General features: G+C 35.9%; 1 protein-coding gene across 8 annotated transcripts in view; it reads right to left on the bottom strand.

Annotated features, from left to right (window-relative positions):
• Positions 1-17,255, bottom strand: part of aak1a (AP2 associated kinase 1a) — a 78,158-nt gene that overhangs the window by 43,652 nt on the left and 17,251 nt on the right. For all 8 annotated transcript variants that reach the window (XM_079896972.1, XM_079896974.1, XM_079896975.1 and 5 more), the window contains exons 2-10: positions 11,301-11,419; positions 7,636-7,744; positions 7,375-7,517; positions 6,043-6,164; positions 5,873-5,954; positions 5,559-5,691; positions 4,479-4,582; positions 2,080-2,159; positions 1,452-1,609 (exon numbers count right to left, since the gene is read on the bottom strand). In XM_079896972.1, the coding sequence (XP_079753098.1) occupies positions 1,452-1,609; positions 2,080-2,159; positions 4,479-4,582; positions 5,559-5,691; positions 5,873-5,954; positions 6,043-6,164; positions 7,375-7,517; positions 7,636-7,744; positions 11,301-11,419 (1,050 nt within the window). The remainder of the gene's footprint in view (positions 1-1,451; positions 1,610-2,079; positions 2,160-4,478; positions 4,583-5,558; positions 5,692-5,872; positions 5,955-6,042; positions 6,165-7,374; positions 7,518-7,635; positions 7,745-11,300; positions 11,420-17,255) is intronic.

Raw genomic sequence — 17,255 nt, 5'->3', positions numbered from 1 at the left:
TTATGTAATAAGGAATTACGATTAATACAGGTATAAGCCACGTGTTTTTATTCAGATTTCCAATAACCAGATATTCACTTAAAGCTGCACTGTGTAATATTTGAAGTTCCATTTTTAGCAAAAAACACGTTGTTATTTCAAAATTATACGTTCTCATTAATGTGTAATCACTTCAACCAACTAATTAAGTAATCTCGTAAGTGTATAATCTGCCATTTAGAATACATGCGAGCGAGTCGCTCGAATGGCAGAAGCCATGTTGTGCATCCATCTTGAAAATACATTAGACAAAGAGGGACATACAAGCTTCGCCTTTCGCGTTTTTACATGCATTGGCACTGAATGCGAGAGGGAGATTTGCTCGCGTTTGCCGGCAGATTTGAAATAATACACCGTAGGAGTTAAAACGCCCTCGGAATGGGAGGAGCTAGAAAGTAATATTCAGTTGGTAGTCATATACAATTTCACCGCTAGATGGGAGTAAATCCTACACAGTGTAGCTTTAAATTACCATTCTAAAGTTTGGGGTTGGTCTTTTTATTTTTTTTTATTTTTTAAGAAGTGTCTTATGGTCACCAAAGCGCCATGAATTTGATCAAAAATACAGAAAAAAACTGTAATATTGTGAAAGTTTTCTAATTTAATATACTTAAAAATGTAATTTATTCCTGTGATCAAAGCAGAATTTTCAGCATCATTTCTCCAGTCTTCAGTGTCACATGATCCTTCAGAAATCATTCTAATATGAAAAAACATTTCTGATTATCATCAATGTTGAAAACAGTTGTGCTGCTTCATATTTTTGTGAAAACTGTGATAAATTTTTTTTTTTTTTCAGAATTCTTTGATAAATCGAAAGTTGAAAAGAATAGCATTTATTTGAAACTGCTATTTTTGGTAACATTAATGTCTTTACTGCTGTTTTTGTATATTAAAAATACATTTTGGTCTGTGTGGTAGCAATTTTGTTACTTAGTGCAGCATTTGCATTTTCAGCAATAATAAATCACTTGAGAAAAATGAAACGTCATCCTAAATTAAGACAGACCCAGATAATCTGGTGCTAAAACATTTCAGGCGGATAACAATACGTCAGTATATTCATTAGCAATGAACTGTGTAGCGCTTTAATTAGCATTGACCAGAAATAAGAAGTGAAATGTCAGCTCAGTAGGATTCGGTGTGTCAGGAGCTCAATAGAGAGGTTTTAAAAGCTCTCTCTAATAACACACTGATTGAACCAGTGGGAATACTAGAGTCGTGTGTGTCAGCCAAAGACGCATGCCGGTCAATACAACAGGTGAAGTGTCGTCAGGGGACGAGTGTAAAAGTGAAAAAAAGAGAGCGAGCACGAAGAGATGAAGGACTGTAGCCACACAAACGGGTTTGTTCTGGTGGTGATGCCTAGATAGTGTTTGATTTTGGATGAAGGAGCATAAATGAACACTCACTGATTGGCTGGCTGGGTCCTGCAGGTGCATTGGCTCTTTTGCGAGGGGTGAGTGCTGGTTGGATGGGCAGGATGCCTGCGATTGGTTGAGCTTGGCCAGCCTTGGGACGTTGCCGTGGCGCTATGGACGTTTCAAGAGTAGGGATTGGATCAGTGAGCCTGAATGACAAAAAAAAAAAAGTTCAAGTCAAGTCAGAACTACCACTATATAAGAATGCTGCAGGGATGACGTCAAAACCTGGAAGACTAATCGAGATTTTCCTATGGGTTTTTATAATGGGGTTTTTCAGTTTATGAGTAAAATAAGATCTGTGGGAAACATAACATGACTATCCTTGAACGTTTTGTTCTACAACGTAAACTGCACGCACCCATATCGAAAACGTGAATTTTGAAGATGTTATGCTAATTAAAAAAAAAAACATTTGTTTCTAATAAGTGCCTAAATAAGAATGTGTGAGTGCGTGCAATTTACGCTGTAGAACAAAACTATTTGTCAAGTTATGTTTACCAAAAACCTTATTTCACATCATCCCTGCACCACTATATGCATCCAAAGTGTAAAAAAAATATATATGTCATAAAAATTTACAACCATTTGTAACCACACAGATAAATGAAAGTCTCACCTGGCTTTGTTTTGACTCTTCTTGGCCACGGCTTCGCTGGCTCTGATTGGCTCTGGGAGTTTTGCAGGAATGGGTGAATTCTAGTGGAATGAGAGAAATTTTATAATTACCATTACATTGTTATATGTTGTATATGATTGCCTTTAGTCAACATGAAACATTTGCAACTCATTTTATTTCTGAGATTTCTAGAATTCAACACAAAAACATGCATGAGTGGACTTTAGGACTTCTACTTATTACCAATATGGAGTGAGTTTGTAGGTAGCCGAAACAGAAAGGTGTTTAACACCGGTGTTGTTTAATTGTGGTTTTAAAACCAAAACTAAAACTAAAACTATAAAAAATATTGTAAAGCTGAAATAAAATGTAAATATTAGATACACTAAAAAAGTTGTCTTGGCAAATAACTGAAATAACTTACTAAAATTACTAAATCTGAAATAAAAAAATAAAGCTAAACAGAAATATAAAAAAAATGACAAAAGCACATAACAAAATTACTAAAACTTAAACTAAAAATAAAAGCTCATTCAAAATATTAATAAATATTATAATAGTATATAAATAATACTAAAATAACACTGAATAAGATGCGCCAATTAATTGTGCATGAAGACCAGTAACATGCTAAAGTAAATGTTTTTTTTATAGAATAAGTCAATTATTAATTTAATTTATGAAGTTATTTATGTAGTGTCAATTTCCCCACTCCCTAAGTGTCATGTTGTTGGCACAAACACAAATGTGCAATAAAGGCATGTTCATTAGCAATGATATTTATTTGTAGATGCAGTCTAAGTCAGGGAAACCTCACTGGATAGGCAATCAGGGTGATTTCCCTACCCTAAAAAACCTGTTTACTTTACAGTAAGATTTCCCATGTGCTTAAAGGATTAGTTCACGTTAGAATTAAAATGTCCTTATAATTTACTACCCCCCACGTCATCCAAGATGTTCATGTCTTTCTTTCTTCAGTCGAAAAGAAATGAAGGTTTTTGAGGAAAAGATTCCAGGATTTTTCTCCATATAGTGGACTTCAAAGGGAACCAACAGGCTGAAGGTCCAAATTGCAGTTTAAATGCAATGCAGCTTCAAAAGCTCTACACCAGGGTTCACCAATCTCGGTCCTGGAGGGCCGGTGTCCTGCAGAGTTTAGCTCCAACCCCAATTAAACACACCTGAACCAGCTAATCAAGGTCTCACTAGGCATACTAGAAACTTTCAAACAGGTGTGTTGGAGCTGGTTGGAGCTAAACTCTGCAGGACAGCGGCCCTCCAGAACCGAGATTGGTGAACCCTGCTCTACACGATCCCAGCCGAGGAAAAAGGGTCTTAGCCAAACCATCTGTCATTTTCTAAATAAAAATGAACATTTATATACTTTTCTTTTGCAGGAAGTATCAACATACTGTTTACAAAGCGAACGTGCAAAGACTAAAGGCATTTACAATTTAAAAAAAAAATAATAATAAAGGTAAAACAACGATTTATATTGATGGGAGTTTTTCGCCCTAGCCTACCTTTTGAACCGGAACACGCGTGACCTTTCAATTTAATTACATAATTGCAGAGCTAGCGCAAGACGAGCATATGTGGTAAAAAAATAAATAAATAAAAAGTATATAAAATGTTTGTTTTGTTTTTTTTTTTGGAAAATGGCCGATGGTTTGGCTAGATAAGACTCTTTTACCTCAGCTGGGATCGTGTAGAGCCTTTGAAGCTGCACTGAAACTGCAATTTGGACCTTCAAACTGTTGTACCCTGTTGAAGTCACTGTATGGAGAAACATCCTGGTATGTTTTCCTCAAAAAACCCTTAATTTCTTTTCGACTGAAGAAAGTAAGACATGAACATCTTGGATGATGTGGGTGTGAGTAAATTATCAGGAAATTTTAATTCTGAAGTGAACTAATCCTTTAATAACAAAAATATTACTTATATCAGATTAACTTTACAGAGAAAATTATTTTTAAAAGTCTTTTTGTAGCAGCAACATTTAAAAAAACTGTTTGTTGGAGGTCATTCCTATTGAACTCTAAACAACACTTTGCGATGCCAAAGTTAATATGTCTTTGATCATGACTCAATGCTTCCATTATGCTATCAATACCGCTCAGAGTGGGAGGGACCACTGGATCTGGGCCAAATGGCAGCAACTAGCGACATTCCACTTCCTCTGCCGTTACGTGCAAGCACTTACTATATCTACTGAAAGGGATGGGCATGAATTAAACATGGATTAAGAAGAATGTGCTGGAAAAGAGAACAAAAACCATGTAGAGTGTGACAGGAAAATAGGTGAGAAGATCAGGGCAAGTAGTTTGTCTAGTTATAGCACAGGAAGAAGGAAGAGAGATCTGAAGTCATTCGTCACAGTCTGAATGAGCAGGTCTTACGTCGATATTCTGTACAGGACATTCTTTCCGTGCCAGTTTAAAGGCGAAATATGACACCTGGTAGATATCTGGCCTGACATCAGGGTCTGGTTCCAGCATGTAACCTGATGGGAAAAATAAAAAAAATACATTTTTTTCAAAAAGTCTACAGGTACAAATCAGGCTTGGTAAATCTTGAAAATTTGTTACAAATGTTGTTACTTTTTTTTTCTCTGTGTTATACGAAGGTCACATTAAAGTTATTTTTTTTGTGTGTGTGTCTTTATTTGTTTTTTGCTACTTTTCAAATGCTTTCATATGTATATTTCTGTCATGACAACACTCAGAGTGTTTGGCATGACAATGGATATGACAATGTTAATATGTTTTGTAATGGCGGAATAGATACACACATACACGACACGCTGCTGTGAGCAAGTAAGACATGCTGCTGCTGTACAATATAGCATAACCGCAGCAGATCTATACAGGTGGAGCTGGGGGAGGTGGAGGGTTTCTGAAAGCGCGCTGCACTGCTACAGCAGACGCTGACCATGTATTTGAAGGTTACCATTGTCTGTGATTGGCTACAATGATCAACGCTTCAAAAACATGTTGTAAATAGAGGCTCTTCACTGAACGCTTACACAAATACACAAGGGAGCGTTTGAAAGCAGGCGTCTATCAGCGCATACCTAATATATCCACTGATAAACCGATCCGCTTTCAAACTCTCCTGTGTGTATTTGCGCAAGCACTCGGTGAAGAGCATCTATTTACAACATGTTTTTGAAGCGTTGATCAATGTAGCCAATCACAGACATATATGATGGGTGGTTTAACGCAATGGCCAATCAGAGGTATTTAAGAATCCAACATGCTCAAAACGCTAGAGGGAAATACTGGTATCGTCACATTTTTAAATTTCAGTACCGACTTGGTAGCGAAGTTGGTTCTTTTGACAACACTATTTAATTGTGTGCATTTAGGACACACACATAAAATATTATCTATGAAACTTGCATGAAGTGTCAAAATCTTCAAGATAATCTTTCATTAAAAAAAAATCTAATCAGATAACGAATCAACAGCGAAACTTACGGATGAGACAGTGCATGTCGTGCGAGTAGCGGGAGTTGTCTGGGATGGTGAAGCTGCCGTCACAGATGGCCACCTGACTCTCTCCAAACGGCAATGTGAAATAACACAACTTGTACAACAAGCAGCCCAAAGCCTGAGGACACAAACACACAAACGTCATTGTGTTTCTGAACACTGTAAAAAAAAATAAAAAAAAATGAAAAAGTTTAAAAACACTATCAAAAGGAAGGCTGGCCAAAGCTTTGGTAACTGAAATACACTGTTGTTGTAGATAACAGAATTATTCTCTAACAGTCTTCACCTATTTAACGTACCCATATATCTGCTTTAGTAGTGATAACTTTGCCCCCATAAAGATTCACCATTTCTGGGGCCCGGTATGAAAGAGTAGTGTACCTTAAACACACACACAGAGTGAAAGATTTAATTGATGTTAACAAGTAAAACTGTGGTGTGCAACATAAAGAAAGAAACTGCCGCTCACTTCTTGATTTCTTCTTCTACAGCCGCTACACCTTCTGTTTGTGGATTCTGGGAGCGGTTAATGGCACTGCCAAAATCACACAACACATAATGACCTCTGTCATGCAGCAAGATGTTCTCCACCTAAAACAGACAAAGAGAGAGGAGGACACATGTGTGAGAGGTTCTGCCTTTGTTTTTGAAAAGCTTAACTGAAACAGCACTCAAAAAAGATCACAAATGAGCTCTAAAACAGGCAAAAATGTAAAAGGGTACAATCATAAAAAGTAAAGTCAGATATTAACCCTATAAACCCTACTGTATACTTCATACACAAATTTCTAAGGCCTCTAAATTATCAACATGATCAAAACTTTGCTGAAAAACCTGTTGCACAAAATCTAATATATATTTATATAGTAGTATATGCCTATTTATATAGTATGTATATGTTTATACCTTTTAGAAAGTAAAAGGCCTTTTAGTATAATTGTAAAAACGTCCCACTTCAGGTCTTTTAGCTGTGAAATCTTACTGATTTTTATTAAGTACATCTAAGAATAACTTTTATATTGTTAGTAATATTTCAAGATGAACATTTTCTAGACTGAATCAACTGACTTTTACTTGATTATCCATACATAACTTTTTTGAAAAATCATGCTAAAATGTGAGAAATAAACGTTTTGCCCCCGACAATAAAAACTACAGAGCTTTGATCATAAAACTAAGCATTAAAATATCATTATACTAAGACATAATATTGGGGGATATGATATTGACAACTGATATTTATATGCATTTCATCTAAGTAGTCTGTTATACTGTTATAAAGATCTCACTGATTTACATTACAGTCAAATAAACCTTTCTTTTTGGCCTTATAAATATCAGCAAATGCACCAAATGGCATATTTTTGTTAAATAAAAGTCTGATGTATCAAATATTATACTCAACAAAAAACACATATGCATATATATATGCAAAAACACATGTGCCTAAGTCTAAAGGTTCAATAAACCTGTTCCATTCCAAAAAATCATATTTTGTATGTCAGGCTTTACAGGGTTAAAGCAATAGTTCACTCAGTACATTTCAAAATATTCACATTTGAGTCATCAAAACATCACTTCATGCTGGAAACAATGGCAAAATCTTTTTGAAGCTTGACAAACACTAGTTTCTGTATGTTTTAATTGTATGGAAAAGAACAGCTAAAAAATACTGAACACTTATTTTGTGTTTCATAAGAAATTCATATAGGTTTGGAACAAAATGGAGTTCCAACATTTTTGGGTGAACTACTTCTTCAAGAACTAAACAGACTAATAAATGTCTGGAGAGAGTTCATACTTTGAGGTCCCGGTGGATGATGGGAGTTTTGCACTGGTGTAGTCGAGTGACAGCTTCACATGTGTCGCAGAAGATCTGCAGCACCTCTGGCTCACTGAATCCAGTCTGTAAGCGCTGGTTCATCAGGTTCACAACCTGCCCACCTGGATCATCACACCAACAAAAGTGTTGCATAGTAAGTCTAGAACACTAAAGGTAGTGGGAAAAAAAGTGTCTGCATCCCAATTTGAAAACTATCTTGAGAGAGGAACACACACTGACCTCTACAGAAGTCCATCAGAATTAGAACTTCCCAAACATCTCCCGATCCCACTGCTGTGATACTGGAGTCCAGGAAACCAACAATGTTTTTGTTACCCACAAGGTCCCTCTGTTCAACAAAATCAGCACATTTAGAGATCAAAAAAATAAAAAATAAATAAATAATTGTAAATAGCTTTACATGACATCAGCAGGAAAAATCTCATAAAGAAATGCCTGGGTATACAATGGATATAAAAAGTCTTCACACCCCTTTTAAAATAGCTGGGGTTTTTTGTGACGAAATGAAACAAAGATAAACCATATCAGAACCTTTGCACCTTTAAATGTAAAAAAAAAAAAAAAAACCTAAGCAATGCCATTGAATGCTAAAGTTGATGTTTCATTAACTCTTTGTGGCCCATGGCTCTTGTAGTGGCATGCAACCAAGATGTCAGAAAAATCTTACAAGAAGACCTGAGGTTCATTTGGAGTTAATCAGAGTCATTTCAGGTGAAGACAGGTGTGTACCATTTCAAATGAGTGTGTGTGTGTGCGCGTGTGTGGTTCAGGTGTGTAGGATGGCCATACTAGAAATCTTTTTTTGGTCCAATGAGGAAAACAGCTTATACGATTTTTGAAAATGTAAACATGCAGAAAGTTTTCTGTGATGGGTAGGTTTAGGGTTAGTGTATAGAATATACTGTTTGTACAATATAAAAATCATTATGTCTAAGGAAAGTCCCCATAAAACATGGAAACCCAAAGCGTTACGGTGTGTGAGCATATATGCATGCATGTATATATAAATATTTAATAATAAATAAATTAAATCAATTCTCTCTCTCTCTCTCTCTCTCTCTCTCTCTCGTAGTCGATTGTCGAGTTCACGCACGTGATCATAGGTAACTAAACCTATGCGCGTGAACTCGACAATCAATTACTGTGGACTTCGACCGAAAACAGGAAATAAATACAGGTATGTGCGCTGGCTGAATTAACATCACTTTTATTCATATCTTTCACATCTACTGCAGTCAGATTCACCACGTTCACTCTGAAGGAATCACTCACATGGCTGGGCACTTGTAATGACACATCAAGGATGTTAAGAGGCTAAAAGCAGGTTTAAAACTTGCCCCATTGAAGTCAACAGGGTGCAAATTTTAAAAAGAGGATAACACGGTGTAGGCAACACAGATTTTTGTCGTTGTTCTCTGTAGTGACAGCACTCCAAATTTACAAAAAAATGAGCTCAATGTTAAAATTGACCGGAGTTCTCCTTTAACACTAAGCGACTATTTACAATATTAAATGGAAAGATTCCCAAATCACCCTTAATTTTTTGACTTTTGTGACTCATTTAATCACTAAACTCTTTCAATATCAAATGCTATTTGCTCTCTGTGTAAAAGCAGTTTATTTGGTGTACAAATAAATACATTTTTATTTTTATAAAAATTCCCAAAATTAATATCAGAGGTTTGACAGAATTACTGAAGAGTGTCTGAATTGTGAAAGCTCACTTTGTTTTCCGACCATTTGCTAAAAGCTCAGACAATGGGCCTTTGAGGCGACTAAGTCAATGCTAGTTTTTAAATGGAATAGCTTAGCTGGTCAATGTCCTTTCAAATCAACTCATTCATTCACAAATTTGAAATGCCCTCAGTTAGTCGTCTATTTAGGAGTGCACTGTGAGCAGCTGCTCATTTTGAAACAGCAAGACACTTTGTGAAGCTAAAACAGTGCTGACATTTTCCTCCCTGTCTATTTAGTAGAGCTCACAGTGAAGAACACTGGATTTCCATTCGGAACTCAGTCCCAGAGGACACGAATGACCTTTACCGGGACTGAACTGTTTTCAGGGCTGTATTTACTGCACTACATGCAAACTGAGGAACAGTAGACCTCAAATCCTTTTAAGATTGTGCATGGCTCAGTTTTGAAGGTCTAATCGTAATGATATTAAAAGGATAAATCAAAAAGAGGACAAATGGTGATGGGGGATGGGAATCTACAGAAAACATCTGTTTGGAACAGTTGTAAGGAGTAGTGTACCCAAAAAGGACATAATGACATCTGAATGCATCTGAAGCCATGCAATACCTTTGTGTCAGCAATAGACTGAAATTTAAGTCCTAATGTACAAGATAATAATGTACAGCAGGTCAGTTATCGCAAAATAACCTATAAAGGGTATTAGTGAAATACTCAAAGTTTAATTTTCAATACAATCGATAATTTAAAAGCAAGATGGCACCAGTTGCGTTTGTATGAATCAAGCGGAAAGCGAATCAGCAGTGTGACTTAAGAGTATAAATATACAGATTTTTTTTGTTATACTGCTTCCAATTGGTGGAATTTGACAAAAATGAATGTGAGTGTCCTCAGAATGTCCTGTTATTTTTTCTTTTTTTAAGTTGTCAATTTCCATCTACCAAAAAAATCACTATTTTTAACTCTCTAGGTAAAAAAAAATTACTTATTTTAGAAGTGTCTTTCCATTTCACATGAAATGTGCTATAGGGGTTGCACAGACTAGTTGACTTTAATGCTCTGTCAAGACGCTTTAAGCTTGACGCAGACTAGTCGCTGATCATGGCCTATAGAGAGCCCAACAGGATAAGAAATCTTTGAAGCCCCCTTTTACACTCCGTTTCCAACAGTTAAAATGATAAATAAATGCATACTCTGAGAGCACTCCATAAGACTATACTTATAGCATCAGGATGCTCAATATTGACCGGGTGTATGCATGTTTTAAACAGCTTATAGAAACTGAAAAGGTCAAGCATATATTTCTTAGTAACTAAACCCACAGCTTTACTATTAGTAGAGAGACTCTGCTAGGTAGAAATAATTCACACGCAATCACTCTCTTGCACAAATGCATTCATTTAATTGTAATTTTTACTGTGCTACTTTATCTGTTTATGACTTAGAACAAGTAGAAATCTGTGAGAAATATAACGACCGAAAGGCAAAATAAGTCATTATGAGCAATAGCCTTGTGGGCAGCGCTGTGTCATATTCCATAGATGTGCACAAGGCAACCCGCGTTCAGGCTTATTTGTTCATTAATGACATCATCAGCGACTAGTCAACGTCGACTCGACTTTAATCACATAAATGTTGACTTAAAAAAATCTGAAGGCGTTCAACCCTGTCAATCCCTGCTGACACAAAATAAATCAATAAATAAACAAATAAGTACAAATCAAAGCTAGTTTGTCTTTTCTTTTTTTGGCAAACAAATGCTAATTAAATTTTCAGCTGTAACCCATACTGACTTGGCCTATATACCCACTGAACACAGTCTCATCTGCATGAAATTTGGTAAGCGTCAATAACAGGACATTCTGCAGACAGATATTCGTTTTTGTCAAATTCCACCAATAGGGAACAGTATAACTAAAATATCTGTAAATTGAAATTCACAAATATAACTTTTCTGTTATGGCAAATCTGGAAATTGTGGTCATTATCTCCCCATTTTCAAAGAGCTTGGACCCTGATAACTGCTGCCTGTGGTGATATGCAATTGAGATTCATTCATTCAAAACAGCAACTTTGGGTATATTGATCAGTATGTTTGTGCCTTTAGTGTCATACTCTCCCAGTTGAGCTGCAGGAACATTACAAAAATGTGTAAGGCATGTAAAGGACCATGTAAGGCAATGTCTCACCATAATCTGAATCTCCCTGTTGCATACTTCAAGGTCATGTTCATTGTTCACATACATTCTCTTCAGCGCACAGCGGACGCCCTGATGAGTCCTCACCAGAAATACGATAGCAAAACCACCTGTGGAAAGAAAACCAACAGCCTGAAAATCTTTAAACACAGGACAGTCGAGCTACTGAGAGCTCACATGCAGAAACGCAAATCAATCTCATTTGTAATTCAACAAATGTAACACAGCATCACAAGGAACACTGGCAACCTTTGTCCAGGGAAATAAGGAGGTATTGAACACAGTTTCCCTTTTGCATTCAGAGCGACTGTCAGGGACACGGTGTATAATCACATTACAGATAGGTTAACCTAATTTTAATTATATTATGTCTGACAGTAAGAGAAAGTACTCCCAAAAAAACCTTTGGTGGCTCACAATAACTGATGCTCATACTTGGGATTAATGATTTAAAGTTCAACAAATAACTCATCACGGACCGGTTGTGCTAGGAATGTTACCTCAAATTTTATGACTCATATTGAGACGTGCTATTACTTTAAATCCATTTCAGTTTCGCTTGCACAGTTCAATCACTGCTGTTTGGATGTTTCAGAGTTACTACTTATTTAGGGGCTGTTTACACGACAAACGGGAAAAGTTCTATGCGTTTTGGTCATTCATTTACGTGGAAATGGCATTTTGAGGGCCTGAAAACTTTTAAAAACGTATTTAAAAGTGCACGTTTTTGAAAACGATACCGCTATCGTCTCAATCCAAACTACAAAAAGTGAAAACGCTGACATCATGCGCATGCATATTACGTGTTCAGTGTATAGGCGCGTAGTGTTTCTTTGCCAACTACTGGTTTGGCAGCAGAATAAAGCGGTTTTAGTCTTTTTTTTTTTTTGACAAAGTGTTCCTCTGTACGTGAAAAACACGTTTTTAGTACATCGTTGTCGTATAAACGTACCCTTAGACAACTTGTTTCATTAGTAATTGAACAATAGGAAATTATATGAATGCAATCCACACATGAAAAACAATTATACAAAGCTCAAAATAAATATCATGAGAAAAAACTGAGTCAGATTGAATCAGAACCTAGAAACTGCAGAGCAACATGAAAAACACCAAGTTATGGCCCATTTGCAGTTCTACTGATTAGTTTACACACACTCTTGCAGAATATTCAAGATGCTATTAATAAAAAATCATTATAAAAATTGCATGTTATTTTTGAGTACTGTCCTGAATAAGCCGTTTTACATAACAAATGTTTACATGAAATTCACAACAAGACAAAATAATTTACACAAATTAACTAGTTTTAAAGTTTACATACCCTTGAATCTTAATACTGTTTGTTGTTATCTGGATGATCAACAACTGTTTTTCTGTTTTGTGATAGTTATTCACAAGTCCCTTGTTTGTCCTGAGCAGTTAAACTGAGATCCATCTTTTCACACTCAGGACACTTGAGGAATTCATACACAACTGTTAAAAAAGAGTTAAAGCATTCACTGATGCTCAAGACGGCAACATGATCATGATGTTTTTCATTTAGCACTGTCCTTCAGAATCTACCTAAGATGTTTCATTTTGTTTGAGAGGTAGGATTTCCAATCTTGTCGAGAAATGTGAGAGTTGAAATGTATTAGACACAAACCGGATGATGTAGCCTAAAACCTGAGATCTTGTTGCAACTCACAGCAAAACCTTTTCCCAAATATATTTTCTGCATGTATTTTTAGCTGTCCATTTAGTTGTGCAGACATTGAATATGGAAACAATATGGCTGACTTTGCGAGGTTTCTCATAAAAAAAAAGAAAGAAGCCGATACGATCAATGCTGTTGTTAAGACCAAGGTTGCTGTTAAGAACTCAGTTAAGAGTTCTACCTGTCATTTTATTAAAAAAGACTAGCATATCCTTTAAACTGACTCCGCCCACAGAGACTCTGCCCACAGGCTGTTCTGATTGGCTGTGGGTTTTGATTGATCTCGCATCTAGTGTGGACAGACAAATTATTTGTTGCTGGAATCTTATCGCATCGCGTCTGGCTAGGACACAGTGCAAGGTTGAACTGGTTGGTCTACTGGATGTCTGCCCGCAGGCTGATCAGTCAAGTAAAATATTACCAACAGAATAGCAATGCAACAATGTCACTTTTAACATCTGACATCAAAGTTACATTGTGGCAGCAAATCCAGGAATCTCACTTTCTTGACTGTCGCAGCATAAATAGTAACGCTGACACGGTAAAAGTATGGTCATCAGATTACGCTGTTAGCTGGGATGAAGCAACATGAGGTCCAACAAAAATAAAATAAAATGTCACAAATGTCAGTCCAACTGAGCAACTGGACAAGAGGAGCTCTGTGCAGAAACCTGCAACTGTCAAAGGCATAGTGAGAGTAACAATGAACTTTATTGTCTGAAAATTTGATACGATTTGGCACAAAGTCTCATGTTTTCAGAATTTTGATTTTCAGAAAGTCCATGAATAGTCTGTGTGCATGACCGTACCCCACCACTGAAGTTCTGGACCTCTGCATTTTTAAATATAATAAAAGTTGGGAAATTGGCAAATAATAGCTATACTTTGGATCTGCAAAGATATTGTACAGTGCCAAGATTCAGATGTTTCATCTGAGCTGATCAGCGCTCAACAACGTCAAAATGGCTAATCAAAGAAGTGGTGCTCCAGATTACAGTAAAAGAGTGAGATGTAAGATTAATATTTGAAGCATGTTTTACAATAGAATTGTAAAAGGAATGACAGTAATATCCAGGAATGCCTACTCAACTTTTGTCAAATGTTGCTGTTTTGCATTGAAAAAATATATAATTTAAATGATTTATGTAAGATAATCTTTAACTGTCAATGTGACAAGACAATTAACATTGACGGAGCCGTTTTCAGCAACTTAGTCATCAGTTTTGGGGCAAGTTACTTTTAAAAGTAATGCGTTACAATATTGCTTTACTCCCTTTAAAAGTAACAGCTGTAACTACCTGGTTACTTTTTATGTAAAGTTATGCATTAGGTTACATTTGCATAGTGTCGTTTTAAATAACAAAAATGAAAAACAAAACTTTTTTACACCAAAAGTGAAATGAATAGCCACAGGTTGAAGGAAATGTAAATTCACGTCTGTAAAGAGAGAGGACGCAAGAGAAGAAAGTTCAACACTCTTACTTCAGCAAAAAAAGTAACACAAATGTGCGGTTTATCTAAAGTCATTTTTGCTTATTCATATGGTTGAACTGGATCAGCTGCAAAGACATTGGTTAATAAAGTGAGATTAAATGCATAAAGTAGTATATTTCTGCCATCACAAATCTCAGAGTGTTTGGCATGGTAATATGTATGACAATGTATATATATTTGGTCTTTTCAGAATAGATCTGCTACTGCTGCTGTTATTGCTGCTGCTATTGAGCAAGTACAGGACTTGCTACTGCCAACACATACATGACACGTTGCTGTGAACAAGTATGTATCGTTTTAGTATCAATATCGCGATGTGGATGTGTGATGTCAAGCACAGGGATTGTAGTTGATCGGCTCCGGTTCGGAACGCATGTAAGTCACAGGTTATTTGCAAAGTTTAACCATCATAGTGAAAGTTTATCATTTGTACGCGTTTTAAAATCCTGTCAGTTTAAACATCAAGCGCAAGAAGACTGGAGCTGAACACCGAATTCAGTTCTCTTTCTCTTTCTTTTGAGCTCGAACGGACACATGCATGCAAATTTAAGTCAAAATACCTGTCTTGGCGATTATCCCCATAGACACAGTCGGTTATGTGTTGTAAACAATCAAACGGATGCATATCATGATTATATTTGGTCTGTGCATTCATCTTAAAGTGACTGCAGCCTTATATAACAGCAGCTTTTGTGTCACCAATGATAACCAAACAACAAAAGAGAAAGAGAAAATCACTTTTGTATTATATTTAATTTATACAGTGAAGACTATGCAGTGTTATTTTACATCTGATTATTCAATGACTGTACCTGCACACAGTTAGATTCACCTGAAAAACATAAAGCACTGCTTATTTCATTTGTTCTGTTATATTTATCTATGCTTGTAATTTGTGTCTTATTTTGATAATAAATAATAAATGCACTCTCAGATGCACTGCAATATCACCCCAATCATTCTAGAATGATTAATTCTTTACAAACAGAGCTATTCGAATCATATGTTGAAATTGTTTTCATATCGCAATATATACCGCAGAAAAACAACATTTCCAAATGTCAGTTTTTTCTAATATCGTGCAGCCCTAACATGAATTACCCGTAGCAGATCTATACAGGTGGAGCTGGGGAAGGTGGAGGGTTTCTGAAAGTGCACTGCGCCGCTACAGCAGACGCTGACCAAGTATTTGAAGGTTGAGCAGCGAGCTCATTGGCTACTGAAACGGCAGGAACCAATCAGCTGTCCCTATAGATAACGATGTGATTATGAACAGTTTTTAGCCTGCGCCATCTAGAGTTTCATGACAGAACTTTGCATTTGTGTTATTTAACATATTAATTGTTGCAGGCTTGCGTAATATACTGAGTTTACATTTCACTGTTTTTATTAAATTTGAGGAATACTGAATCTCTTTGTGTGCAAGATGAGTAAATGCATGCTCACATTTAGTCTAGATCTACCTCTACGCTTACTCCTGATTTCTTTTAACACAGGCGCAGGAGATGTTGTCAGACAATAAATGGGAATACAAAGTAACTTGCATTACTTATTTGATTATTGTGTTGCTTTACTAGTTACTTGAAAAGTAATCTGATTACGTAACTCACGTTACTTGTAATGCGGCACCCCCAACACTGTCAGTCATAAGATTAAAGTGGCTTTCACAATGGGCACATTTTCCCGGCGCCCCCTGCAGAGTTGGTCTGGTTGGTTTCACACTCTTCTGAGGTGACAGCTGAGACTGCAGTTCATTTGCCACTCTGATAGCCCTCACTATGCGCGATTACACTGCAGGCTCACTCTCGCTCGTATCCAAGGTAAAATCCTCACCACTGTTATCCCTTACATGTGTTTGGTTGAACTAATGATATCGTCATCGGCTAAAATGCATGCACAGTTTACTTTACTTTCTGAGCAAGTGTACACCAGAGTCCGAGTTGCTTTCACATTCACGAAAATCCACCACAGTCCTTCAGAAATCATTCTAATATGCAAATTTAGTGCACAAAATATTAAGAATGTTTCTTGCTGTATAAATAGCTCTATAAATATATGAAGAGTTCAGATGTAAAAGCCTCTAAGTGCCATCTGAAATTTTCATCTAGAATGATCATTTTTATCAAGCTCGTATATTTAGGTTCCATAATTTCACTTAAATGGCAATGAAAATTACCTATTAATTGTCATTTGAGTGAAATTACTGCACTTAAATATACGAGCTTGATAAAAATGATCATTCTAGAAGAAAATTTCAGATGCTCTTTAAATAATGAAAAGTATTTGCTGCTCAATATTTTTTTGTGGAAACCATGAAACATCCTTTGATAAACAGAAAGTTTAAAAGAACAGCATTTATTTGAAATTGAAATCTTTTGTAATAATATAAATGTCTCTACTGTCACTTTTGATCAGTCACATGAGTCCTTGTTAATTTTATTTTTTCTTAATTTAATCTTAATTTAATCTTAATTACCCCAAACTTTTGAATGGTAGGGTATCCATAAATCATTTGAAATAGCAAAAATTGTTTTCAACATTGATAATAATAATAAATGTTTTATTTAACACAAATTACATTTAACAGTGTATTAAAACAGAAAACAGTTATTTTATATAGTAATAATATTTGACAATTTTACAGTTTTTACTGCTACTTTTTTGATCAAATGAATGCAGCCTTTGTGCGTATAAGAGACCTGAAAAATCTGAACATATATATTTAAATAAATTAAAGCAGAGTATATTAATAA

Source organism: Squalius cephalus (genome assembly GCF_949319135.1).
Source record: "Squalius cephalus genome assembly, chromosome: 16".
Classification (NCBI taxonomy): Eukaryota; Metazoa; Chordata; class Actinopteri; order Cypriniformes; family Leuciscidae; genus Squalius; species Squalius cephalus.
The sequence above is the reverse complement of the archived record's forward strand: the minus strand, read 5'-3'. Positions and strand labels throughout refer to the sequence as shown.